This window comes from Phoenix dactylifera, chromosome 7 (genome assembly GCF_051530095.1).
Source record: "Phoenix dactylifera cultivar Ajwa chromosome 7, Ajwa_hap1_PhDact_Kaust_v1.1, whole genome shotgun sequence".
In the NCBI taxonomy this organism is placed as follows: domain Eukaryota; kingdom Viridiplantae; phylum Streptophyta; class Magnoliopsida; order Arecales; family Arecaceae; genus Phoenix; species Phoenix dactylifera.
In genome coordinates this window covers 243,239-270,803 of record NC_143196.1, presented here as the reverse complement: position 1 = coordinate 270,803, position 27,565 = coordinate 243,239, and the positions used below count along the sequence as shown (strand labels likewise).

Here is a 27,565-nt window from a genome sequence, read left to right as displayed (position 1 = left end):
AAAATCTTCCACCTTGGTTAAGATAAACTAATGTCTTAGCTTATCTTGGAATAATAGCATGCTAAGATGGTCGAGATCCATAAGATCCCACCTTGGTAGTTGGTATCGCCCTGAATGCAAGAAAAATTCTCGACCAGGGACTTATTTGGTTTGCAGAAATTTTTTTTCTTTATTGGGATATTTCTTAGAAAGTTGATGCCCGGATATTGATGCATAAAAAAGTGCCTTTTGCATGTTTTATTGTTTATGAGAAAGTAACACCTTCTATAATGACTAATATTTGGTTGAGCATCTACTTTGACCTTAATAAAGAAAAAGATTTTACCTATTTTGTCTAAAAGCTTAAGGGCACTTTTCGAGAAAAAATTATCTATATAAATTTTTAGTTGGTGGGAATTGAACTTTTTTATAACTTATATAGATTTTTCTTTTTTATGAAATATGAGAATTTTATTTTTATGGAATAGTTACTTTTCCATCTCTGTTTTTTTAAAAACTCGAACAAAACATGAAATATCTCGCACTTTTTTTTCTTTTTTTGCTTTTGCACACCAAATGAGTCCTAGATGTCAATTTACAGGTTAGTGGGTCAGGAGGGCCAGCCCCTGATTCCACCAAACCATCTGCCATCCTCACCTCCTCACCGTATGAAAACCTTTTTTTTGCTTTTGAAAACTACGAGCACTTTCACCTAACAAAGGGAGCAGCTAATGGTTTAGGTATTCTAAAGTGGATCAGTAAGAGGAGATTGGTGTACAGCATCATGGAGCAAGTGCAGCAGACCAAAATCGCTAAATTCCGTGTAGTATAAAGCCATCAGATGCAGACCAATCAAGGCATTCCCAGGGATTCCTCCCTCGATTGGTTCCATGATGACATCCAAGATAATATTCTTTGCAGCAGTCTCGGCAGCAACGCTGGCTGTTATCCTTCTGGCCGTGGTCTCACCTCTCCCCAAAAAATCACAGAGCACTCGGTCAAGACCTTGGCTGGCTCTCTCCCTCTACATGCAGCCTCCCCACCTTCCAAATCCCCGCCGAGAAGCAACCTTGCATGCTAACAGCGCATTCATCTTCCAACACAAGCTCACGGAGGGACCAAAGAACACCTCCCGAGTCATCGGAAAAGCACGAGGCTTCATTGTTCCGATCGAGCACTCGGCGCTTTCCGCGTTCAACATCATATATCTCACCCTTGATACGCCGGAGTACTCCGGTAGCCTCAGTGTGGAGGCCAAGCAGGTGGGACATGGGACCAGAGAGGAGCTTACCGTGGTCGGCGGGACAGGGTCTTTTGCCTTCGCTAGGGGACTCGCAGTTTTATCTCAGGCAGAGGGACCATCCCTGGCTGACGCCGCTTATCACCTCACCTTAAGGCTGAGATTCCCCGGCGCGATACCAGGATGACCGCACCGCTCCTCTCTTCCCAATGACAAGCGTCTCGGTAGATCTAATTTTTCTCTTTTTTGGCGACCGATCTAATTTCCGGTTGACTATCATTTTTGTAGGCTTATTGGTTCCTTCCTGCAATAGAAATTGGTTTAGGAAGCTTAAAGGCCAATACCAAATCACTAGGGCTGAAGAGCTATATATATATATATATAAAAGTGTTCTAGATGTTAAAAATATATGCATCCTGTAGCAAACTTGTACGCACTTTACCGTACTGTTGTGGTCTTTGATATCTTTTCTCAAAGATGTGAGCTTCAGTATTCAATGGCAGCACAAATCTTTTTTTTTTTAATTTTTTATGGCAATGACAACACAAATCACGGAGTAAAAATTGCCCTCTCTCTCTCTCTCTCTCTCTCTCTCTCTCTCTCTCTCTCTCTTGCCTTGTTCACATCATATAATAATAGTATAATGCAAAATAGCATATCTGGAGGGCAAAAACTGATCGAGGAGGCATAATGCTGGTCGTGCAATTACATGCAGTGGGTTTTGTCAAGAAACGAGAAGTGTCCTTATGCATATGATTATTCCATATATTTTTCATGCTAAATATCGTAAATTAATCATGGGGCAGCATTCAGAATTTTTTTTCAGTACACGGATACATGATCCGAAAATAAATGCAACCACTAGCATCGACATGTAATACAACCTGCAACTGAAAAGGAGTTGACTAACAAAGCTAACTCCCAAACAAGGGAGCAAGAATGGTTTGCTGCATAAGAAATTACCCGATTGGGGTAGCATTCAGAATTTAGGTTACTAGCATTTAAAAGAAGAAAACCAGCATACCAATATGGCATGATATTAAGAACTTGTATGCATCCCATGACAATTGATCATTTAGAGCAGCATAATCTAGGAAGACACTTCAGTATGTTTGCGTTCCTCCTTCGAAAAAAAACAGTGGATTTTAGAAGTGCTCCTATCTAGGTAATTAAAGGGCTAACTTGGATGTAGCCTAACCAACAAACTGACCAATCCTAGGCTGCCCATGATCTAATGGTGCAACTTTCCCTCATGAAGTTGATACAATTCTTCTATTTGTTCTTGATCGTGGTGATAACTTGTATTATTTGTATGAATCATGTTCAACCGTAAAGTCGCCAGAAGAGCCATCATACAACAATAGCTTTGGTTGAAGCTAGAAAATAAATAATAGAAAACTATTGATAGATATTTTGTCATCAGAATTTAATTGAAGTTTCGACTTGGTCACGTATATGCCTCCACCAAACCATATCTGAACAAGTGGAGGCTTGGAGGACGTGGTTTAAACCACATAAATCACCTTATATTGTCCCAAAAATATTGTACATTAGATAATTCAGATCCATAATATTCTTAAAATGGAATCAGTTATACTGTTCAATGAGACTGAACTATCCTTTGTTCCTTTCACGTCATCCCAAACCTGGTGGACTGCATTTTAAATAAAAATCTCTATTTATATTTTATCCATATTCTCTGTTTTAAAAATTTCAGATAAACATAAGTATTAATCTTAGAACCTATCCTCTATTTCTTAATTTATTTTTATTTTTTATTTTTTCATGTGTGGCACGTCTCCGTCGCTAGATCTTACTGGACCCGCCTCGGAACGTCTCCTCCGCGAAAAAGGGGAGGAATGGAGATGGTCGCGAGGGCGCGCGGTCACGGATGGAAGCAGAGACACAAGGGGAGAAATCCTCGGATCACCAAACCGTCCGAATCTTCCAGAGATTGCGCTTGTGTTGGTGTTGGTTAGAAACGAACGAAATAAATCCGAATCCAGTCATCCTGGGATCATCTCTTCTCTTTGCTTTCGTTTTCGTTGTGATTTAACCAGCCAGCAGGAGCAGAGGGCGAGAGGAAGGGAAGGGGGAGGGATGGCGCGGTCGAGCGCGGACGACATGGAGCTGCGGAGGGCGTGCGAGGCGGCCATCGAGGGCAAGCAGAAGGTGGTGCTGTCCATCCGGGTGGCCAAGAGCCGCGGCGTCTGGGGCAAGGCCGGCAAGCTCGGCCGCCATATGGCCAAACCCAGGGTTCTCGCCATCACCAGTACGCTATACTCTCCATAACCATCTCATTCTCACCTTGTCAACCTAACCTATCCAACTTCCTCTTTCTTCTCTCTCTCTCTCTCTGTCTCTCGCTCACACACAAGATGTAGCTAAAATTTCCAATTAAATTGGTAGCTGCATGATTTAAATAATTATGATGCCTGCAAATTTCTTGTATCCATTATAACTCCCATGATCATGGAATGCTTGAACTTATGTATGAGGCGCATCCTGGTATGCATACCTTTTTATCTTTCGTGTCACAACCCCAGACCTCACCTGAAAAGGCTAGCCGAATAGTATTTTTTGAGTTTCTTAGTCTTATATAAATACCGAAGATCTTTTTGATGAATAACTAGTATGAGACTAAACACACGATATCCAAGATCTCCCAGATGAATAACTAACATGGGACCAAACACATGCCCGCATAGGGCCTCATATACTCCTCTTGCTTAAGCCCTGACATCCTCATTAGACAAAGGAGCTAAACCAATTCAAATCTAATCACAAATACCACGATTAGCCCGTGGTTGATAGTCTCAATGAATCTGTGCTGCAATGTCCCCTAGTTTACATAGGCAATGAGCCAGATCCGCTTCGATACCATTTATAGCAACCTAGAATCTCAACTAAAAAGACTGTTAGAAGGTATTATTTGGGTTCTTAAGTACTGTATAAATACCCAAGATCTCTCCGTCGAATAACTAATGTAGGACTAACCACACGCCCGCCCGCACGGGTCTTCACATTTCGTTTACATACGTTTCATTTAATTGATTTTCTAACTTAGATCGAAAGTAGATAATCTACAAAAGTGGTTTCCATCAATTGTGGAGCTCTCTTTCTCTCTCATTATGCATTTTTTGGTTGCTATAAACGTGAGATATGTAGTAAATGCCATCCGTTAATGCAGCCAAATCGAAAGGCCAGAGGACTAAAGCTTTTCTTCGTGTTCTAAAATATTCCAGCGGAGGAGTTCTTGAGGTAATTAATTGCTTTTCCATATTTATGTGCAACTAAGTTTGGACAACATTTTCCAAGTATTCTGAAAACTCTTGTACGTTTTTTTCTCTAATGACAACTTCTTAGATGAAGTCTTAGGATGGATTTTATCATGCTTTTAAAAAATAGTGTCATTCTACAGAAGGTAAGCCAGTGACACAATAACTTATTTATTCTTCTCAATTACAGTTGTGAGTTGCTGCCCGATCTTGACTTTATTATTTTGTATGCAACAAAGAGACAAAATTCAATATCTTTAACATTTAACGTCAGAAATAATGGATGCCTACTAGAGGTAAACGAGCTATGGATTTGTTAAACAAAAATTAATATTCTCCTACACCACTTACTGAAATAATTAAGGATAACAGGACACTGGAGGCCAAAAAGGTTGAGGTATATTTTGGTGTTCCTAATTGATTAAATCATCGTGATTAAGTTTATGGAATATTCTCTACATTGCCTTTTTCTAAGATCAGGTCTATGAGAATAGGTAAACATCAAAGATTTTTCTGCTCACTACATCTGTTAATTGTGTAGCCTGCAAAAATTTACAAGCTAAAGCATCTTTCAAAAGTGGAAGTTATTCAAAATGATCCCAGTGGCTGTACTTTTATGCTGGTAACTTTCTTTTATTTTCTTGGTCTCTCATTGTAGATTTCATGTATATTTTTCCATCAAAATGTTTGTATGGGAATTCCATATTCCATGAAGAGTGGAAAAGTTAATTTGGTCCATTTATATTAGTCTAGATTTTTGTGATAATTTGAAGTCATTCAAGTTTTCCCTCTATATTATTTGGTTTAGGGCTTTGATAATCTTAGAAGCCAGAGTGTAGCTCCTCCTCAATGGACAATGCGCAACAAAGATGACAGGTGATCACTTAGTAGCATGACAAGTTCATGGATGTATACATACATGTGTACATACATAGTGAAGTTTCTCCTGCCTATTTTTTTCTGTTTTGCATATTTTTTTACTGGTTTGTTGTGGAAAATAAAAATAGTTGAACATTTAGTCGAGAATTTTAGCTGGATCAATCTAAGCTAATATGATTTTGTGGTTTCGTTTAATCTCTCTCTCTCTCTTTTGTAGGAATCGATTACTTCTCTGCATCTTAAATATGTGTAAAGAGATATTGGGCCGTCTTCCAAAAACTGTTGGTATAGATATTGTGGAGATGGCTCTTTGGGCAAAGGTGTGCACTTAAACATACTCATTCCACTTAAACATACTCATTCCCCTGCACCCATTACCCATCCATGCACATAGGCACGCACAAATAGATGCAGACACCCACCCAGCCACCACGGACACACACCCACACCCACTGACCCACCCAACTGCAGCCACTCACCCACAATCAAGATGCAGACACATTCATTATATTTTGGATGCATGAAATTAGGATGAGTGTTCTTATTTGTGTACCCCTTCTTCCAAGTTCATGCAGCAATCATATGAAATAACTGATTTCAATTTTCTTCTTATATCAACCTTCCATGATGATTGAATAAGAAAATTAAGAAGATATAGCAGGAACAAGTTTAAGGAATCCCCATTAAACCCAAGCTCACATTGATTAAGCAATAGACCCTAATTCTTCAAGGCATTCTTCCATAATTTAAGTTTAACATTCACTTTGCTGAAGTCTCATTATGGACATTACCTTCGAAAGCACCAGAGGCCTCATCGTAAATATCAATAGATAATAAAATGTTATATGGAGGCTAGGAATATATGCCAATAGATATATCTAGGCAATTTGCAACAAAATTTTATTTTGACTCCTAAAATAATTGCTTATTAATCATTTCATATGCCTTATGTTGGTCTTAGTTGATCATCTAATCTTTCAAATTAACTTTGTTGATTGATTTTGAAACTTGAGAGGTTCTATTGAATTGGCAACCTCTTGAGGACATGAAGCAAAATGTGTATAGTTAGAAAGGAGTCATACCACATGAATAAGACACCACAATGAGGGGTGCATGTATAAAGCCATTCACATTCCAATTACAGAACATTTTGCCTGCTTTTTCTTTCCTTTTTATAAGGTCCTCGTATCCATCTACTGTTTCAAGCTAGGATTGTAAGCATAATTTGTGTGAGGTTTTAGGTGAGAGCCTTTTGAAAATGTTTTTCCAGTTGTTGTTAAGAGTCTTCTTTTAGAGTTGTGCTTCATAGCTGATCCTATCTATATGGAATTAGGTTGATGCTGCTGTCATTTTTTTGGTTGCTCTTTTTGTTTTGCCATATCTAACTTGTAAAACATTGTACAATACAATAAGTCCCCTGATAATATTTAGAAATACAGACACAAATATAGCTTTGGGTACTTTGCCTATGAGGCATATAGTATGATATATTGATGTGGTGCAGTAAGCACCAATGCTTACATTAACTCCAAGAAACACTAAACGAATCAACTGTATCAAGTCCTAGTGCTCTTCCTCAAAATAAGTTCTTGCTCTTCAACTAATTTTCAACAATAGATATCTTCCTGGGGCCATATTCATCATTGTGGAAGTTTTCAAGTTTTTATCATGTGCAATCTCTCATCAAACAGACTTATATATGAGCATCTTACAGTAAAACCTCTTAATACAAATCTGGTTCAGGAAAACACTCCTGCAGTCACAAATCAAGTCAGTACCCAAAATGGACCAGCTACATCTCTTGTGACACAGAATGACTCACAAGTTACCGTTGAAAGAGACCTTGTTTCGCAAGCTGAAGAAGAGGATATGGAGGCTCTTCTTGGCATGTATGCCTGTTTATATCCTTGCTTGAGAATTTATTTTCTTTATGGTGTTCCTGTATTTTGCTATTTTGATGGGGTTACTTTTTGCTTATCTCACATTTTCTGATTGAGTTAAAATTTAGATTTTATAAATTTTGTACTATAGTTTATACACGTTAGACGTGCAAGCAAGCTTTGCATCATATCAACTGCTTTTAATTTTTACTCTCTCTCTCTCTCTCTCTCTCTCTCTCCAGCTTGACATTTTTTGAAATGAAACAGCTTTAATTTTGTTATCCATAGTAAGTTGGAATTTGTTCCTACAGGTAAAAAGTTCCAAGCTCTTCTTATCTTCAGAATAGTCTAAGTTATATAAAGCAGTCATCATTGGTTTTTCCCCCTTGATAAGAATGATTGGAAAGAATACAAATTCATGAAACTGACCCCACAAAGTTGGGACAAGTCTTTAGATTATTGTTGCTGGCTTTTGTTTCTTATTTGTTTTTGTAGAAAAATATGGTAGGGGTTTTCATTTGTAAGCATCAGTTGCTACCAATTGGGATCATTTAACTATTCCTTCCATTGCATGTAGAACTTTAGTTTTGTGAGCCACCATAGTGGGGAATTTTTTTGTTATCTACTTTTTATTGAGTATTTAATTTCAAGTGCATCATGTTCTTGATGTAGTGAGTTAAATGTTAGCATAGAAAAGGGATATTTCTCCTTATCTTGTTCCTACTCCTTAGTTAATGATGTTCTTTCTTGTTGTCCCTTGATCATTATTTTCTCATTGGAGCTACAATTGGAAGGGTGGTTGGTCCTTTTCTCTTTCCGGCATTAACCCTTTATTTCTTTGATTCAACATATTGTGAAGCCATGAAGTAGCAACATTGATAAATGATATAGATATGCCAGTGCAACAAATATTGAAAAAGTAGAATACGATATGGCTAGGATACATCAAGAAATTTATCTATTTATACATACATATATACATGCATAGCTACACTATATACATACCTACATGCATAGCTAATTATATACATATATACATGCATGCATCCACCAGGGTTCTCAAAGATTCACATTCTCTCCTCAAAGAGGCAATCTCAGCTAACAGAACTTCTGATGAGGGTGTACTGTTACCAACCTCACGGGGGGCTAAGTCCTTCTCCAAAGAGCTGCCCAAACCTGGCTGGGCACTAGCAAGAGCGCAATTCAGAGGCAATGACGCCTCAACAAGAACAAGGGAGTCATCTCCGTTAGGGACCGAATGAGCCCTAGACCTGGCGGAGAACTACTTCAGCGATAATAAATCTTAATCCATCAGTGCCGTAGATAAATGGGTCATTAGAAGGATTTACTCGGGAAAGCTTTTTCAACTAGGTGCAGGGGCGGCTCAATACATTCTGGGGCCTAAGGCGAATCCAATGAATGAGGCCTTTTGTTTTTAATAATAATTTTTTTAATAATAATTTTTTTAATAAATATAAAATACTTAAAAAAATATATGAAAATAGATAGCTATCAAGTACACTATTTCAACCATGAATCTAACAAAGATAGACAAGAAGCCTTTTCAATTTAATATAATTCTTGAATAGAAGCACATAAAAGTAATTATTCTAAATGAAGGGCCATGAAACTGATTAAATAACTGAGATAATACTTGGAAATACTGTTTACCATGTCAAGCAAGAGCCGGATAGGAAAAGGTCATCCCATGGCACTTCATGGTCAAGGTAAGAAAAGAATTTGTCCATAAAGAAATCTCTCAATAAGAGAAAGTAGGGTCATTATGGGAAATTCACTCCATCAAATTAATAAAAATCCCATCCCACCATCTCCCCTTCAAGTGAGTACCCAAGCAGCAACTGCAACATCACGGCACAGCAGCCATTCAACCCCCTCCCTCCTTTTCTCTCTCTACCACCCAAGAGGGGAGAAGAAACCGAGAGGAGAAAACTAAAAGAATCTCCACCCTCCAAGACGTCCATCTCCAATCCCCCTATCTTTCTTCCGGATGGCCCAGCTGGATCAGGAGTGGTGTGAGGGAAGGAAAACCAAGACCAAAACCAAAAAAGAGAAGGGATGAAAGGTAAGAGTGGCTTCAGGCGTCTATCAAGCCAACCAAATCCCTCCTCTCTCTCTCTCTCCCCCCCCCAACCCAAAACAAAACTACTGTCCCCAACTTCCAAATTGCCCCTCTGCAGGCCAGAAAACTCTCCACCGATGGAGGGGAGAAGATTCTTAGCCAGCTCCTGATCCCGTTTATATGGGGCCTTTGCTTCCTTTTGGTCAGCCTCCCGGGGCCTTCCTTTGGCCCGGGGCCTTAGGCGACCGCCTCAGTCGCCTAAGGCTCGGGCCGGCCCTGACTAGGTGATACATGTTCAGAGATTATTTTATGTTAAAAGTCATCCGATAAAAGTTGGACTTAAAGTCGGATATAATCGGATCAAATTTAACCCACTTTAAAACTCGTTTTTTATAGAGGAAAAGTAAAGTGAACTATCATATTAGACTGACATAGTCCATATTTATAGGATTGCATCAAGTTCTAAGCTCAACTCAACCGAGCCTTAATTCCAAACTAGTTGGGGTTGGTTATGTGAATCCTTTTTCTACATTTGCTATGCTTAGTGCCATACTTTCTGAATGATCTAGAGATATCAAGTAATGCCTTACTATTTTATCCTATGTGATTTCCAATTTACCTCCACCTTTCTTTCCTTCTACATGTATCAAATCACCCCTTCATACAGGTGCATCCCTTGGTCTATATTGTACATATCCAAAGCATCTAAGTCGTCCTTCTTTTAGTTTATCCTCAATTGGTGCTATCTCTACCATTTGATGAATTACTTTATTTCTTATTCTTTCTTGTATTACTACACATCCATCTCAACATTCTCATTTTGGCCACACTTATTTTATGCACATGATTTTCTTTTAACAGCCCAACGTATTTGTACCATAAAGCATAGCTGGTTGTATGGTCGTCCTGTAAATATTTTTCAACATAGTTCTTATCCTACGATCATTAATATCCTAGTTGCACTTCTCCACTATTTGATTTGCTTTAATTTTATGGATAACACTCTCTCAATCTTCCCTTATGAATAATCGATCCGAAGTACCGAAAATGATTACTCTTAGAAACTTCATGATCCTTATTTTTCACTTCACCTTCATCTCTATTTTTAATTTTACTAAACCTATATTAGGGAAGTATTTCAAATGTATCCAGGAAGTATATAGGATGTTTTTTCAATTTTGAAAAATGGGATACTTGACATAGGTATTAGGCACATATCTAATAAGTATCTAGTGAGTATCAGTATCGGATACCCTCATATGATGCAAAAATAGGGGAAATCTGTCCATTGTATGATTATGATAGTGTAGAAAGATACATACTATGTATGCCTCAACATGAAAGACTATAAAGTTGAAGGGTAAAGAGCATTCAATTCAAGAAAAAAACCCAAAGTTACAGCAAAAGTTGGTTCATAATAGAAATAGAAAGATAAATGCACACTAAAGAGAGCTAAGTGGTTTTATTGAGATTCATGAAGGGATCTAAGATTTATAGGAATTGTTGTTTGTGTTTTGCAGTCAGGTTTTCGGTAATGAGCTGCCTTGGTACTGGGTATATCATATTCAGTTAGGGGCTCGATACATGACCCCCTGATAGGTAGTGCAACTGCTGTGTTGATTCCAACAACGGACCATCTGTCTCTATGGGGGCATATTGTCCTACCCAACCCTACAGGTTCCAATACTGAGATTGAAAACCTAAAATGAAAAGGGGAAAAGTGATGCTCAAAAATCTCAAGGAGCTTTCAATGAAGGGAAGGATATAGGAGGGTCGTACGCAGGTTTCAAGTGAACTTGCAGCTGACTTGCGAAGCGATACGAGAGGCTTGTCCTATAATTGGGTTGCATTGGTACAACATCAGATGTATCCAATGGGCTATCAGAAAGAGGATTGTTGCTTTCATATGGTGCTATGACAGGTTGATGGCACAAGAAGGACACTGATCTATCCAATTTTTTTTGTTGTGGTTTGACTTTCTCCAATGGCTGGAGATAGGAGCATTAAGGGGCATACATCAAATTGCAGATCCCAAGCGCCCACAAATACCTGCATCAAAGCCTTAGTGTGTTCTGGAAGTTGGCCAGGTATGTCATGCCTGATGGTGTCCATGATGTCAGATTCTGGGCCAGTTTAACCAGAATGGCTGATAAGGGTATGGGATCAGTAACATCGGTTGTGAATCTTGTGATATGATGATCCAAGTCAATAGTGGAATTGGCTCACTGATAAGAAGATCTTCCAGGTTCTTTATGTGAAGTCTCATGCAATAAATAACTAACACACCACAGGTACAACACCAGGAACACCAGGAATCCCTATGCTATAAAATATGTACTTTAAGATAGCCAATTATAATTATTGAATTGTCTTAATATTTCCAAAGACACAGGCATAAATATAACCTCTTGGTAAGTTTCTAAGGAGGCATAGTGTTTCTGAGTAGTTTGAGCATCCATAACACTTCTCTTTGTTTTCTTTTTCTGTTCTTTTAACTTCTCACTTTTTTGTACCAAATTTTACTTTTGTCATATCTAGTTTCTTAGCAGTTCATATGACTAGGCATTTGTTGTTTTGATGCAGCTATGTTATGGGCATTGGGGAAGCAGAGGCATTTTCAGAAAGGCTGAAGCGGGAACTTTTGGCTCTAGAAGCAGCAAATGTCCATGCCCTTCTGGAAAATGAATCTATAATAGAAGAGGTTGCCTGTGGATTTAGTCTTCTGTACCTTTGCATCCCCATCGACTATTATGAGTTTCTAATTCTAAGCTTTTTCTCTTCCCGTCTCGCTCGCTCCCCCTCTTGCCCCTTGGGGGGGGGGGAGGTGGGGGTGGTTCACAAGTGAGAAGTGAGCTTTTTTTTTTTTTTTCAGATACTGTAATTTATCAATCAAGGCCTTAATTTGTATGAAAGCTATTAAAAAAGACTTGGAAAATCTGGTAGTCGGAGACTAGCCCTTAATAGGAATGAGTGGCCAATAAGAAAAGCCAAAAGTAAATAGTTGTTGTGACTTGTGAGGGTTGTTTGTTTTGGTTATGTATCTCAACAGTCATTTTACCCAATAAGTCGAATATCATGTACGGTTTCTGAACTGATTTTGCTATTAGAAAGAGATCCATAGGCAAGTCATTTACTTGGAGTTGTTGAAACCCTACATTGTGCAGGTATTACAGGGATTAGAAACAGCAAGCATATGTGTGCATGATATGGATGAGTGGCTAGGTATTTTCAACGTGAAGCTCAGACATATGAGAGAGGACATTAAATCGGTATGATCCAGTCAATTGATATAATACATCTATTTTCAGAAAAAGTTGCATATTAGTTTCAGAAGATGAAACTTATTAATCTTGGGAAATTTTTTGACGTTGATGCATGTTTTTTAATACTTATACACATATATATTCCTTAAGTATATATATATATATATATATATATATATATATATATATATATATATATATATATATAATTGCTCCCATTACTCGTGATTTTGCATAAGACTAAGGTTGGTGCAGTTATATTGGAGGGTCGGCATCAGGCTAACTACCAGGTGGAAAATTCTGTTCAATCTCATAACTGGCCTTCTTTCCTTTTTGCTTTATTGCTGACCACATCTTGATGGGCTCAAGCTTTGTTGTTGTCATTGTTCCATTGATTCATGTTTGGCCCGTTTTTATGATAATCTTGTCAGCGAGTAGAGATGTTACTGGCTAATTCAGGGGTTAGCCACCAAATACATCATATGCTTGGTAATCTTACTGCTCTATAAATATTGGCCTCAAATAAAACTTTAGTGACACTACAACTCATACACCAAATCTTGAGATCTTTTGTATAAGCTTATCTCCCATGTGGTTTGTCTTCCTTCACAGACTCACAATACAATTCAATCCATTTAAGATAAACCTCATCATCTGCTCACATCATCTGTTTGGTAGAAGGGAGAGAGGTAGGAGGTGGGGGAGAGAGATATTCCAACCAGGTCATTGTTGGCCTGATCAGTGGCCCAAACGCTACCCAAATCTTGGCCATTTTGTTAAACTTGTTAGATCCATAAGTTGTGCCAGCTTCTATCCATGTCCAAATCCAGGGGAGCAAATTAATTTGCTGCTGTAACTGTTTACTCAGCAAACCTGATCTAGGTATCTATCATCAACGAAATGCACTACCATCGGTATATATTCCTTCTCATGCTTTCATGCAGCTAGTTATAATTTGTTTTGGTTCATGTCACCACTTATATGTTGATCAAAATATCTTCATTTATCTGAAGTCATTCTGTTTACCATCATTGCAAGTTATATATATTTCCAGCTTATACATTGCAGATAGAATCACGCAACAATAAGTTGGAGTTACATTCAGTAAATAACAAATTACTTATTGAGGAACTTGATAAGTTACTTGAACGCTTGCAAATTCCTTCCGAGGTATGTTTATGTCTGTTGTAATATAACCACTAAATACTCACTGTGAATCCATTTTGATGGAGTCAGTTTTCAAGAGTTTATTTTGTATTTTTTGTAAGACTAATATCCAATTTAATCACATGGATGGCAGTGGGAAGCAGCTCTGACAGGAGGTTCATTTGATGAGGCAAACATGATTAAAAACATTGAAGCATGTGAATGGTTAACTGATGCTATCCGTAATCTTGAAGTACCAAATTTGGATTCATGTTATGCAAAATTGCGAGCTGTATGTCTTCTAGTGCTGCTTATGTTGACAGATTCTAAATGATCGACTAGAGAAAATTCTAGAGGAATTCATTGGAGTCACGTATTACACACACATATGCATATATATACATGTATATATATGTGTGTGTGTATGTATATATACATGTGTGTGTGTATGTATATATGTATGTGTGTATATGTATGTATGTGTGTGTGCGCGCGCGCATGAGGCTATCAGGAATACTCTGTGTGGTTTTGAAATTATTTTCACTGCTTTGATAACAAATTAGCACCTTAATTTACTGATTTTGGAGAATTTTTTTGTGAAATCAGAGTAATAAACCAGCCATTGATCATAAACATCAAGCAACAGAATGCATAAATATTGCTTATTCCTTACTCTACTTTAGTGTTGCAGTGGACTTGAAGCAAATTTAAGAAATGTAATCTGTACAGGTGAAGGAAAAACGTGCCGAATTTATATTACTAAAATGTACATTCGTTAGGAGAGCATCAGAATTTTTAAGGAATTACTTTCCTAGTCTGGTGGATTTAATGATAAACGACAAGAGCTATTTTTCTCAGGTAATCTTTTTAGTTTCATCAATCATTAGTCATTCTAAACTTTAAGTTGAGGTTGTTCCTTGGGATGCATGCAGCGGGGACTGGTGAAAAGGCCTGACCATGCAGAGCTTAGGTGCAAGTGCAGGACTTATGCACGACTTCTACAGCATATAAAGGTTTGTACTTATTAAGAAACCATAGGTTTGTGCAAGATGTTTTAGTTTTAGTATGTCTTATAATTTCACATTAAACTTTTATGAATAATGTAGAGTCTTGACAAGAATTGTCTGGGCCCTTTGAGGAAAGCTTATTGCCATTCTTTTAACCTGCTACTTCGTCGAGAGGTCAGCTGCAAAAACACTCCTTTTGATCATTTTTCAATTTTGATCATTTTTCAATTTATTTCTCCTCTCATGTTTTTATGTGATATGTCCATGGTCTATAGTAATGTTAGTCATGAAATCCTAAAAGGAATAGATTTACCATATTTACTTCAATTAAAACTACATGATACAATTGCATAACCATATAGGCTTTAGAGCAGAGTCGGCGGAACCGTCTCGAACCAGACAGTTCCGATCGTATTGAGTCGTCCCAGTGGCGGACCGGAACAGTTTCGGCAACAGAAATGAAATCCGTCGCCAGAGAGGAAGGTCCACCGTACTGATACCGGATTCCGTACCGATGCCACACTAGCATAGTGTCGGTATGGTACAGTACGCTGTACGCCTAACGTACTGAGTATTGGTACGCCGCCAGTACCGGTACCAAATCGGTATGGTACGCTCGGTACCGTCCGGTTTAATACAATACAGCATACCATGCTAGAGGGGGAGAAGAAGGAAAGAGGAAAAAAGAGTGAGCAGGGGGGAGGGAGAGGAAGAAAGAGAGATGGAGGTGGAGACTGGCTGCGCGGCTCGCCGGTCCTCCGCGGCTCGCCGGTCCTCCGCGGACTGGTCTTCTGTTTCGTTCAAAATAAGAGTCCGATCCTTTTTTAATTTGGCGATTTTTAAGTGAAGTTGGCAAACTATTTGCTGACCATTTAAGAGTCGCAAAATAAAAAGGCGGCTAGATCCCTGTTTCGAACGAAATAGGGGACCCGGCCGTGGAGCCCCCTCCGCCTGCCTCTGCCGCCCTCTTTCTCTCTCTCTCTCACTTTCTTCCCCTTCTCTCTCTCTTTTGCTCCCCCGTTCGCCCTCTCCCCTGCTTCCTCTACTATGTCGGTATGGGGCCGACACGAAATGGTCTAGGCCCCGATTTCGGCACAACAAACCATGCTTTAGAGCTTTATTACCATGATGTATTTAAACTATTTTTTTAGCAATATGACAAGACCTTAGGATAGAATATATGGGTTCTTAAAAATGTAAGTCCAGGTTTGGAAATATTAGGTAAGAAGCAGGTTTAGTTTTTCTAAAAATTTGTTAAGTTGCTGTCCTTATTGATGTTTGAAACTAGTCTGAACAAAAAAACTCTGCAAATAAGATCGAACATATATTTGTTTAGAGTCTCTTTGATTGTAAAGAAACATATGGAAAAAGAAAATTATCCTATTCTTTGAAAAAGTACGGCATAATTTCTTTCCTTCTGCTTTCTATTAGTAATAAAATGAAAACATAAAAACTGAGATAAAAAACATATTCGATATTACTGGTTCTATGTTCTTTCTAAAAAATATTCTTGTTGTCTCTGAAAAAAAGTGTAAATGTGAAAATTTTTTCTTCACCTATTTTTTAAGAAAAAAACAAGCAATTCAAGTTTTTCAAGCGCAGCTCTGTCGTTGCTGCCTCCACCACCTCAGCCACCAGTCCACCACTGCTACAACCACCCCCTTGATACACTTTTCACCTCCGCCGCTGCTGCCACCACAGCTGCTATTGCCTCCACCACCATTGCCACCATACCTCTTGCTGCAATTGCTATTGCTATTGCCTCCACCACCATTGCCACCATACCACAGATGCTGCATTGTAGTTGCTGCTTGGAAAACTAAATGTCGGTGGTCATCCTTGGCAATAAGCACATTGCATCTGGTAGCATTGACTTGATCCATGAAAATGTGTATCCTCCGGCATACTTTCAGCTCATTTTGTGGACTCTTAAGAGCTTGGTCCGTGGCAACTTTAAAACTTATTTTCACACTTTTATTGTTTTGCCATCTTCTTTTCATGCTTCTGTGCACACTGACATGTCTAACTTTTAATTTCATTTAAATTTATCATTCTACTGCCAAAGTATAGTTATTGATTCTCTTTGAGTTTGTGTGGCATGTTAGCTAGGACCAACCTATTAAATCATAGATACCCCATATTGAGTTCTAATATACTGTCAAGACATTTTTATTTTATTCCTTGAATGTTTGTGGATTGTATGTTAGGTTTGCTGAATGTACTATACTATATGCGTGCACCAATGGTCTGGCTGACATACTCATCAGCGTGTCTCATAAGCATACATATTCATCATCATGCCATAACAAGAATCTGTGCACTTCTGGATTTGCTCCCCAAGTTGGTAAAGTTTTTAGAGATTGAGGTAGAACCTTTATTTGAAGGGATAAAATTTTGGTAGAATATGATTCTGTAATAATACAAACATTTACTTGCAATTTCATCCTTGAGCATCATCCTGTCAAAAATAGTAGGACAGCTTGTGGAGGGAGTTGCGTATCTCAAGATTATGCTATTTATGAGCAGTGCCTTCCTTGCACACCAATAGGGACCTTAGGGATCCTCTATTGTGTTATCTAAGAATCTTCCTTCTTTCTCACTTTTGCCATCTTCTATGTTTACATGGCTTCTTAAAAGAGCTGGTAGCCTCTCCTTTGCGGTCCACTCCTTTAGAACTCATTTTTGTTAAGCTTGTAAGCATATTGCTCATATCTACAATTTCAGATGGTAGCAAATGCAGAACATTCTTGGTAGAGACTGTAAGAAAACTGTAAACATAAAAAGATGAATGTGATTTGTAAATATAGATGTTAACCTAGTTTTTGGTGTATGGTTTTTAGGTTCGTGAGTTTGCTAATGAACTTCGTGCAAGTACCAAGGCATCAAGAAATCCAAATCTTTGGCTTGAGGGTCCCACAGCTTCAAGTCAGACAGCAAATAATGCAGATACTTCAACTTCTGAAGCATACTCAAAGATGTTGACAGTCTTTATTCCTCTTTTTGTAGATGAGGTTATTTTTTCATCTATTCATGCATCGAATCTCATAGTAAAGCTTATCAATACATGGAATAAAACATGCACTTTTGGTTGCTATTGCAGAGCTCTTTTTTTGTGCATTTTATGTGCTTTGAAGTTTCTACATTTGCTCCACCTGATGCTCCAAGTGTTGACAGAACTGCTTCTAATGGTAATTGTACAAATGAAGAAAATCTCAGCAAGATGAATGCTCATGGAAATGATGTCAAACCCAGTAATCTTCTTTGTTTTGTTCTTAATGGACCTCAGCATTGTCTCATGACTGATATGATGTTTGCTTTCTACATTTTGTGATTAATATTTCTCCAAGTAACATGCATTTCTTATGATTCTTTCTCCAGGTAATAATCCTGCAGAGTTGGCAATGTTAAATGAATGTCTACGAGAGTTGCTCGATGGAACCCAGGTAATTTTTGTATGACCATAGCCAAGGTCCACTATCTTGGTACCGCAAACTGTATCGGTACTTTATCGATTCGGTGTGGTACGGTATGGTACATCTCTATACCAAAATAGCTCTCTAACCATTTTTCTCAAAGTTTATCTCGGTATGCCTCAATATAGGTCGGTATGTCTCGGTACAGGCCGGTATGCTTCGGTGCAGGCCGGTACACACTTTGGTACACCTCGGTACACTTTGGTACAGATTGTTACACTTTGATACGGGGTGGTACGGGGCTTGTACTGACTCGAAGTTAAGTTTCGTACCAGTTTTCTCTCGGTATAGTATGGTACGGTACGCCTCGTACTAGACGGTATTGGACAGTACGACAGACCATGACCATAGCCACGTGTGTACAGGGTCAAAATGTCATACACTTGAGGATGAAGCATACCATATCCCTCTTGATATGTGGGCCCCATTTGCATCTGATGCAGGGCCAGGGCTGGAATTGGGATGGTTTGGTGGGGCCACTCATTGTGCAAGCTTGGTTCAATTTTTTTAACATGTACCCTGGCTGGCTCTAAGCCTGAATATATTATTGTTTGCTGGGCTCAAGCCCAAACGTTTGTCGCCCCTAGGCACAAATGGACCCTTCAATCTCCATTCCTCTCTTCTTCCTACAATTCTCTCTATCCTCCTTTCCTTAATTTTCTCCACTCCACCTACTCTCCCTATCCTGCCTTCTGCTCTTTCCCCTTGTTTTCTACTGTTGCTCTCCAGCCTCAACAAATCCATGTACAGTCTTGTCCACATCTCCTTTCTCCTCCCCATCCACTGGTGCTCCCACTGTGAGGAAAGGGGGGCCACCACAGAGGAGATAAACATGGTTGGAGGGCACTACGAAGCTGTTATGCCCCGTCTGTAGCAATAGATATCTATGATATGCTGAAATATGTGTATGTAAGTTAAAGGGCTGATTGATTCTCATTCCTTAAATTTTATTGCCGTTTAAGGTTAGTGTTTGGCTAAGTTTTGTTTACTAATAGTTTGCTAATGTGAAATATGTGTTGCTTTATACATTGTTACACCTTCTTCTACAAAGTCGTGCAAAGGGGTGAAAGTTAATTTCCCAAATTAATGAGGTTCTGGCTTTGGGCTGTGATGGTGGCAGCTAAAATCTGACAGAAAATATGCTAGAACTTTAACCTTTAGTCCTAGCCCAATTCAAAGCTATGAACTTATTGGCCTTAAGGTGGTCTGGGCCAACAGACCTGCTCAAATCATTTGCCAGCCCGATGTAGTGTCTTTACCATGATGATTGATGGGGATGTTTTTTGTTCAAGCAGTGTGTAGGCATGCTTACATAAGTAGCACACATAACACATGTATATCTAAAGACAGAGGACTCTAGTTAGATGAGTGCAAGCAAAAAATATAATTTTTCGCTCTATTACATTTGATGTACTTTTTTTCTAAATTTAGATCTCTTCCATTCTTTTCCCTTTTTTTTAAAAAAAAATCTTTTGAGAGATGTGGTTATTTCCTCATAGGTCTCCATGCATTAAACGTAATACTCCAAAATTTACCTTTGTCTTTCGAGCACCTGCTTAGGTGGTCAAGAGCTGTTATACATAGTTAAAACTTCATTAATAGTTGTTGGTCAGCTTTGACAAGTTTTTACTATTACGGCTGCTTGAGATTTTTGTATGAGCATATTCATCACAAATCTTTGTACTTTGTAGGCCCCTGTAGTTGCCCTACTTGTCAGTGAAACTGAGCACTCAACTATTTAAATTCATATCTTTTATTTTGTCTTTTGACAATTTTCATTATGTGCACTCCAACGTCGATTTTTGGTCATGAAAATTGACTTCAACCTTTTTTGGAGTTTTTCACCATATTTGCTTGATGAAAACAATTTTCAATCATGGGCTCTATTCATGCATCTGCAATGTATATGCCTCGTGTGGAAAAGTCTGTCACTTTTGATAACTTAAATGTACCTTTTGAGTTCTAATTTGTTTGAGGGTAAAAAAATTCTGAGCTGTTTACCATGAAATCAAGCACAACGTGCTAATTACTATTCAGTTATGTGACTGGATTTTGCATGTCTTCCTATACCATTTCAAGTGCAAATTGACCTGAAAACTTTCTAGTTTCATATGAGCACTTAATCATTCCTGCTTATTGATTATTATCATTACTTATCATTTCTGCTTATTGATTATTAGCATTACTTATATTTATTATTTTAAGGACAATAATACCATTATCTTATTTTAGTGGTTTTGTCTTACCAGTTATTAAAAATTATATTTTATTTAAGACAACCTGACAAATCTTTAGTTTTTTGAAGTTCAGTAAATTGCTATTGCTACTTTCTGTTTTATTAGGAAGATTTCTACTCAGTGGTAGATTGGGCATGCAAGATTGATCCTATGTGCTGCATATCAATGCATGGGATTACAGAGCGCTACCTTTCTGGTCAGAAAGCTGATGCAGCAGGATTTGTGCGTCTGTTACTTGATGACCTGGAGACCAGAATTTCGGTTCACTTCAGCAGGGTTTGGTCATACTGCCACATGATATTGCACTTGCCCTTTTCATAGGGAAATGCCTTAATCAAATATTTTTTTAATTGCAATGTTCATTGCAGTTTGTGGATGATGCTTGTTACCAGATTGAAAGGCATGAACGCAATGTACGACCAATGGGGGTTGTACCCTATATTCCAAGGTTAACTGCTTTTGAATTTTTAAACTTGTTTACTTGTATGGTCTGATGTTTTCAACCTGTTTTCAGTCTTCTTGCTTAAATGTAATTCTTATTAACTATGCTTTTGATTAATTTCTATTTAATGTTGCTAGATTAGTTGATTCTATTTCATGTATTGTTTGATTTTCTTGGCTAAAACTTCTCCTTTTAAATGTATCCAAAAAGTGTCTGCTTGCAAATTGGTGCCATGAAAATTGTAGATTACACAATAAAGAGACAGACTAATAGATCTATAGAGTAGTGGGAAACTCGTATCATGTCACTAACGGTTTGTTTTATTGGTGTCAACCTTTTACTCTGCTATAACTTAAATATGCAACCAAAATTGGTGCAATGATAGAAGTCTGTTGACGATCATAAGAAGAATGGAAAACTGCAAAAATCATTGCAAGACCCTATTTATCTTTGGATCTTACAAGCTTTTCTATTTAGATTTATACCAGACTAGGTGTATTCATTCCATAAGTTGGTCATTATTCATTTCCAGTAATTATCACATAACCTTTTCTTCTATTTCCATTCATCCCTTAACATAGAAAAGTTATCCTAATGGACCACCTGTAGTGCCAGCCTTCTTATGCTGATTTCAGTTTCATATGATCTAAATGCCTAACACAGTAAATGAGCTGGCAATGCAAGCTTTGCTACACTTAACATGGCAATAAATCATTGTATAATATAGTGATTCACATGTTATTAGCAATTTGCACCACTCATTTGTCAAAAATGCAATATTGATGTTAGCAACATTCATTGAAACTTATCTTTTTACATGTATGCAATTTTTTGTTTTTTGTTTGAATCACCTTGCTGATATAATTTTCATTGGATGGACACTTTAAATTGTTCTTGGCCCTCTGTTGAATTTCTTAATTCTCTTTAAACATGGTGGTGCATTCAGAGTGGGAGTCTGTTGGCCTCCTTGCTTGTTATACGCCACTTATCGCATCTGGTAAAAATTTCACTGCATTTCTTTTTCTTAAACGTGCATCTGTAAACTAATTCTCTATAAGGTTTTCTTGTCAGTCTAACCTGTTGGTCCAAACTCCAAACCAAAACCACATTTGTAGGTTTTCATGTGTTAATTCACAGTTTAGATTTTTTTCTCTCTCTATTTCTTGGCTAACTCATGGACCTAGTTCCAATTTTTGATGTTGTAAACTAAGTTCATGGTGAGATTAATAATTTATGCATCTTTTGTTGGCTTTAAACCTAAACTTTCTTTTTACCTTGGTACAGGGAAGAAAGCCCTCTGAACTCTCCCTCAAAAATCTAGCTTATTATGCTGAACTAGACTACTTAATTCCATGGGAAATCCATAGTGTAGAGTGCATTTTTCACATGGCCACAACTTATCCATCCACCTTATCCTCTGTCTTGTTGGTCTTCTTGTATGTGAGGTGTGCTTACTAATGTCATCCCCACCCTGCAAACCAAATGCCAATTAAACAGTGATGGTGGGTTTACAATGTTATCGTTTATCCATATCGTTATTAGAGCAAAGTTAAGCTTTAGATATGTCAATCCGAACTTATAAACCATACAACTGATCCCTTCTCAAAGCCTTCTTGCTCCACTTTGGGCATGAAGCATTTGTGCAATGTGAAGGAGCCTGTTGCCAAATTTTTACCTTATTGATTTTAAAGAGTAGAACCACTGCCTGCTTAAGATGGGATACTGACTGATACCCACTTAAATTGTAAAACTATACACTAACCGTTTTGGTTGTATTGACAAGTGGGCCCTCAATATTCAGTAGACGGCAGGTCCCGATTGTTTGGTATATATGCACTCTTCTCTCCCTATATATAGATTGAATGGAGGCCCGCCCGACCACTACTGGGAGGTCTAGCTCATGGGGAGTGCCTTTCCATTTAAATAATTGAATATATGGTGAACTGAATTTATTTCATTCTCTCGAAAAAGGATCATATTAAATGTTTTTAACTGTGGAAGTGGTAGTATGTGCGGTGGATGGTTCTCAAGGTTTTCAACTGTCTTGCTCGGGATTCACCCCTCATTATTGCACCATCAATTAATCTTATGTTTGAGATGCCAGTGGTATCATTTGAAAGGAGTATATCTTACAAGAAAGCCTTGAGTGCAAAACTGTATAGTCAGACGTATATCTATTACATCCATGTTATTTTCATCTATAGTCGGGTTGAAAAATTAGTTCTGTTGCATCTGCATTTAGCTTATGCTGTAGATGTTCAAATTCCTCATTACTCAGAATAATTTAGATCTATGGTCTCGATGCATAGATTTGCTTCTCTTGCAACACGTATGGAGCAATACATCCAAGGGCAATCAAGGGATTTGGTTGACCAGGCATATACAAAAATTGTAAGTATTCTACGGTCGATGATGCTACTCAGACACTCATCACTTTTTATCGAATGTTTCATTTTCCTTTCAACAAAAAGATAATGTTTGAAGTAGCACAAGCACTGAGTACAATTTGGACTTATTACATTCAATGCAACTAAGGTAGCCTGTCTTTTCAAAAAGTTAATCAGCATTGTTTTGAATGACAAGGCTTGTGATACTTTGATGTATGAATACAGGACTTTCCATCTGGTTGATGTTATGTATACTAGCTTATCATTATGTTTTGACTTTGGAGAAAAACAATTTGATGCTTTGGAACAGGTTAGCATTATGTTTGTGACTTTGGAGAGGATTGCACAGACCGACCCAAAATATTCGGACATTGTACTGTTAGAGAATTATGCAGCTTTCCAGAACAGGTTGCTAAGATTTTAACTTATTTTTTTTCTGATGTCTTTTTTAATAATATGTGAGATAAAGTTTTGCTAGTTACGGTCATGGCTTACCTCTAATTTCTTTTTCTGCTGTCCTGTTTATTTTTGTATTGACAGAAAGATTATATGCTTAAGGTTAAGCAACAAGTCTCATCTCATGTTGAATTGAACATGGTATCAATTTTACTGACTTGAAGTATTTATTTGGTTGCAGCCTTTATGATTTAGCCAATGCTGTTCCCACACTTGCAAAATTCTATCATCAAGCAAGTGAATCTTATGAGCAAGCCTGCTTGCGCCATATCAATATGGTTATTTATATTGTAAGTATATCTCCGTTTCTATTTTACTTCTTATTTCTAGCGAAGCTACTTAGGTTGTTGCATCAGACATTGGTTACGCCCTTTCCATGTTTGAGATTTAAACTGGGAATTCATATTTGGAAGCTGGTTTTCTCATGTATGGAACTACTTCTTTGCAGCACTTTGAAAAATTATTTCAGTTTGCTCGTAGAATTGAGGAATTGACATTCACGATTCCGTCAGAGGAGGTGAGTGGAACATAGATTGTTGCTTTTCCCCTAGTATTAGTTTGAGATGGTTGGGTTCTGTTAAAGGGTATTCTGTTCCGTAGCTAGTAAAAAAGTAAAATGCCCTTGATAGATGTAAATTTAGATAACTTCTGTCGCCATATTCAAATAAATAAATAAATAAAGGTATTATAACATAATACTTGCATGCTAGGTTCCTTTGATGATTACAATGGGGGTTGGCCCCAGTTCACCCAACCAACCGGGCAACAACTGCAAGTAGTTTTATCTAGGTTATTTAACCTTTCAATGACTTGCATTTAATGTAACTTCGCATACAGTAGTTTTTAACTTTTTTTCCTTCCTCCTTTTTACTGTCTTTATTTCTTCTTGGTGCTTTTATCTATTCTTTTCAATAATTTACTTGTTGGTCATTTGGTCTTTTATTTATTTTATTTTTTTTGGGGTTGGGGCCGGGGGGGGGGGGGGGGGGTGGGTGGGTTGTGGGGTGCAAGTTAAACATCTGTATGTGTTTCTGCTGGTTGTTGTGGCTGACGGTATCTGCTGGTTTGCATATTCAGATTCCTTTTCAAGTTGGAATGTCAAAAGTGGATCTCCGGAAAACATTGAAATCTAGCTTATCAGGAGTAAGAGCAGAACAAAAACCACATTTTTCATATTCAGTAGAGTTTATAGATATTTTTTAACCCCTTTGCTGACAGCTGGACAAGGCCATCGGTGCCATGTATAGGAAGTTACAGAAAAATTTGACTTCAGAAGAGTTGTTGCCTTCATTATGGGATAAATGCAAGGTTTGCCTTTTCATCTGCTCTGAGTGTGTTAATCATATGTCTGTTTTTGTGGGTGTTAAATGTCCTGATTGATAGTTAGGCCATATGGAGCAGCAATATGATCAAACTTCTTGCTTCTTTCTTCATCAAAAAAAAAAAAAAAAAAACTTCTTGCTTCTTTGCCTTTTTTTATTAAATGGAAAGTAGCAAGTGCACTTTTGATTTAGATGCCTTTGAATTCCTCTGGATTTATAGCGGGCTAATGTTCACAGAAAGGCTGAAATAGGTTGTGAAAAGCATTCTAATGTGTGAAATAGGGCAAAGTTTTTCAAAAAACTTTATAAAAAATGGATTAATCGTAATAATAGGTTCCTTGTGTATATTATTCCCAAGTGATATAGTGTTGGTTGATGAGACAAGCAAAGTGTTGACCAATAACGTAGAGGTAGTGAAAGAAAGTTATAGAGAATAACAAGATCACCTTCTCTGCCTTGGATCTATGCAACGAAAGTATGGAGAGATTGATAAGAATGACTTCATAATCTGTATGGTGGATCCAAAGTGGAGATGGACCTCTAGATTATGAAGCTCAAAAGTTAATTGACCCAAAACAAAGTATGAAGTGCTACATGGCATACAACTCAATTGGTATGTTGGAGGAGTTGAAGATCTATCAGCAATTGCAAGATAAGATATTTCCAAAAGAAACAATCCTCACTATCTTCAATTCAATTTTAAAATAAGATAAGGATGAGGATACCTTAAATTATATTAGAGCAGGCAGGGTTTTAGAAACCGGTTGCGGTATGCGGGTGGGCAAGGGGCCGCACAGCACATAAAGATTGCCGCATATGCTGGCACATATGAAGCTAGTCTCTTAAATATAAATAATTTGTATTAAATGCAACAATAATTATTTTTATAACTAATAGAAATAATAATAACAGTAACATCAAGAAATTAGTGCTCACTACTTAGCATTTAATTCTTACCAGAATTAATTATAGCATAATTAACATATATATATTATCAATGAACATGTATCTGGCCCATCTGGAATGCACATCCAACCAAAGCATCTAAAACATGCTTTGGCCTGCATAAAAGGGGCTATATATATGGTCACATAATGCTAGAAGGGCCATATTATTAGTCATACAACGGTAAGTAGGCTGCATATGTAGTCATAACGCTAATCCTGTCACATATATTTTCATATAATACTAAATAAATTGTATTTTTGGCCCAAATGTAGCCAGACTGCATATAGCAGTTGCTTGAGGATTGCGGTGCAGTCAGGGGACTGCATACACATATGGCTACATATACTGCATTTTGAAAATCTGAGGGCAGGTTTTATGCACAGGTGATCCTCTCTAATGTGTTACGTAATTGCTAAAATTCTATGGTGATAAAGGAAGTCTCATGGGGCATATGGATGATCAAATTTATTTCACTGAATTCGATTAACTGCAACTGATATTCGTGAACTTCAAATGAGCATAGTAAAATTGTCCTGATTACTGTAATTAATTTAGGACAAATGTATATAATATTTAGCATTTAGTATCGAACACAAACACATGCCCATGCACAGACAGGAAGTAAATACAAATTGTATGGCCTGAAGAAACCTTTTGTGCGGATACAAATGATTGTTATTTAAAATCAATATTAATGAGATAAGGCCTGTTGATTATACCATTTTATTTTTATGTGATATTGTTTGACACATGCACTATTTTGGCATTGCAGAATGAGTTTTTGGATAAATACGGAAGTTTTCTTCAGCTAGTTGCTAAAATTTATCCAAATGAGACCATTCCTACAGCGTCAGAGATGAGAGAACTTCTGGCTTCAATGTAGACATAGGCGTAGAATTTGCATATCATCCTTAAGGGTAACAGTCTTTCATATTCCCCTTTTTCTTATAGTATGTTATTCTATTCCTATGTTACATTGAATTCATTCCATTTTGGTTCTTTTTCCCGTTTCCCCTTTCTTTTTTCTATTCATGTTATTTGCCGTCTCCTCTTTGGTTTACCAAGGACAAATTATATCAGAGAAATTGCTTGAAATTCTTGATTGAATGGGAATCTCTATTCTATTTTGCAGATTAACTAGTGAAAAAAAATTGTAGGTACTGCCCTATGTCTCGAAGTGCCCATGATGCGAGTATAATTTTCTCCTCGGATGCACTTATCATCTCATGTACCAAAATGAAGGCAAGGATTGTTGATTATGATTAAGATAAGGATTATTCTTTTCCTGTTTTTCCTGCTCATTGTCGAACATTTTGCGGGTTAAAGAATTGCATAATGATATATATTTTGGAGAATTTCAATTTAAATTACACATCATGCGATCACGTACCAAGTTGGATATATCATCGGCCAACATTAGTGGGAGTTGAAGAGTGTTGCATCAGTTACACCAAAAAAGAGAAGTGAATGACAACAGCCGGCACCTAGGAGAAGACTAATACATGGAAGAGGCCATATTTTGTTACGCTAACAATCAGATTATCCATG

General features: G+C 37.6%; 2 protein-coding genes across 5 annotated transcripts; both read left to right on the top strand.

Moving 5' to 3' along the window:
• Window positions 1-648: 648 nt before the first annotated feature.
• LOC120110973 (pterocarpan synthase 1-like) lies at window positions 649-1,830 on the top strand. The gene has a single exon (XM_039127007.3). It carries the CDS (start codon window positions 870-872, stop codon window positions 1,404-1,406), a length of 537 nt encoding a protein of 178 aa, XP_038982935.1. The 5' UTR covers window positions 649-869; the 3' UTR covers window positions 1,407-1,830.
• A 1,204-nt stretch (window positions 1,831-3,034) lies between these two features.
• Window positions 3,035-27,401, top strand: LOC103707544 (exocyst complex component SEC3A-like). 4 transcript variants are annotated; one of them, XM_039127699.3, is made up of 26 exons: window positions 3,035-3,491; window positions 4,410-4,480; window positions 5,039-5,119; window positions 5,306-5,373; window positions 5,594-5,696; window positions 7,120-7,265; window positions 11,920-12,037; window positions 12,501-12,605; window positions 13,668-13,769; window positions 13,900-14,037; window positions 14,475-14,603; window positions 14,678-14,758; window positions 14,852-14,926; window positions 17,593-17,763; window positions 17,853-18,003; window positions 18,131-18,195; window positions 20,568-20,738; window positions 20,831-20,910; window positions 23,214-23,295; window positions 23,602-23,699; window positions 23,929-24,037; window positions 24,196-24,264; window positions 24,825-24,890; window positions 24,966-25,055; window positions 26,790-26,934; window positions 27,150-27,401. In XM_039127699.3, the coding sequence occupies exons 1-25, from the start codon at window positions 3,320-3,322 to the stop codon at window positions 26,898-26,900; spliced, it is 2,652 nt and encodes an 883-aa protein (XP_038983627.3). In that variant the 5' UTR covers window positions 3,035-3,319; the 3' UTR covers window positions 26,901-26,934; window positions 27,150-27,401. The 4 variants fall into 4 exon arrangements, with proteins under 4 accessions (XP_038983627.3, XP_038983629.3, XP_038983628.3 ...); XM_039127701.3 differs by having other exon boundaries at window positions 3,071-3,491; window positions 17,853-17,940; XM_039127700.3 differs by having other exon boundaries at window positions 3,071-3,491; window positions 27,175-27,401.
• Window positions 27,402-27,565: the final 164 nt, after the last annotated feature.

Excerpts from the sequence above, each read along its gene's own strand:
- LOC120110973 (XM_039127007.3), top strand. The coding sequence starts at position 870 with ATGATGACATCCAAGATAATATTCTTTGCAGCAGTCTCGGCAGCAACG.
- LOC103707544 (XM_039127699.3), top strand. The coding sequence starts at position 3,320 with ATGGCGCGGTCGAGCGCGGACGACATGGAGCTGCGGAGGGCGTGCGAG. Across the intron at positions 18,196-20,567 it reads AGTTGCTCGATGGAACCCAG|GAAGATTTCTACTCAGTGGT; the intron begins GTAATTTTTGTA and ends CTGTTTTATTAG. Across the intron at positions 24,265-24,824 it reads TCACGATTCCGTCAGAGGAG|ATTCCTTTTCAAGTTGGAAT; the intron begins GTGAGTGGAACA and ends TTGCATATTCAG.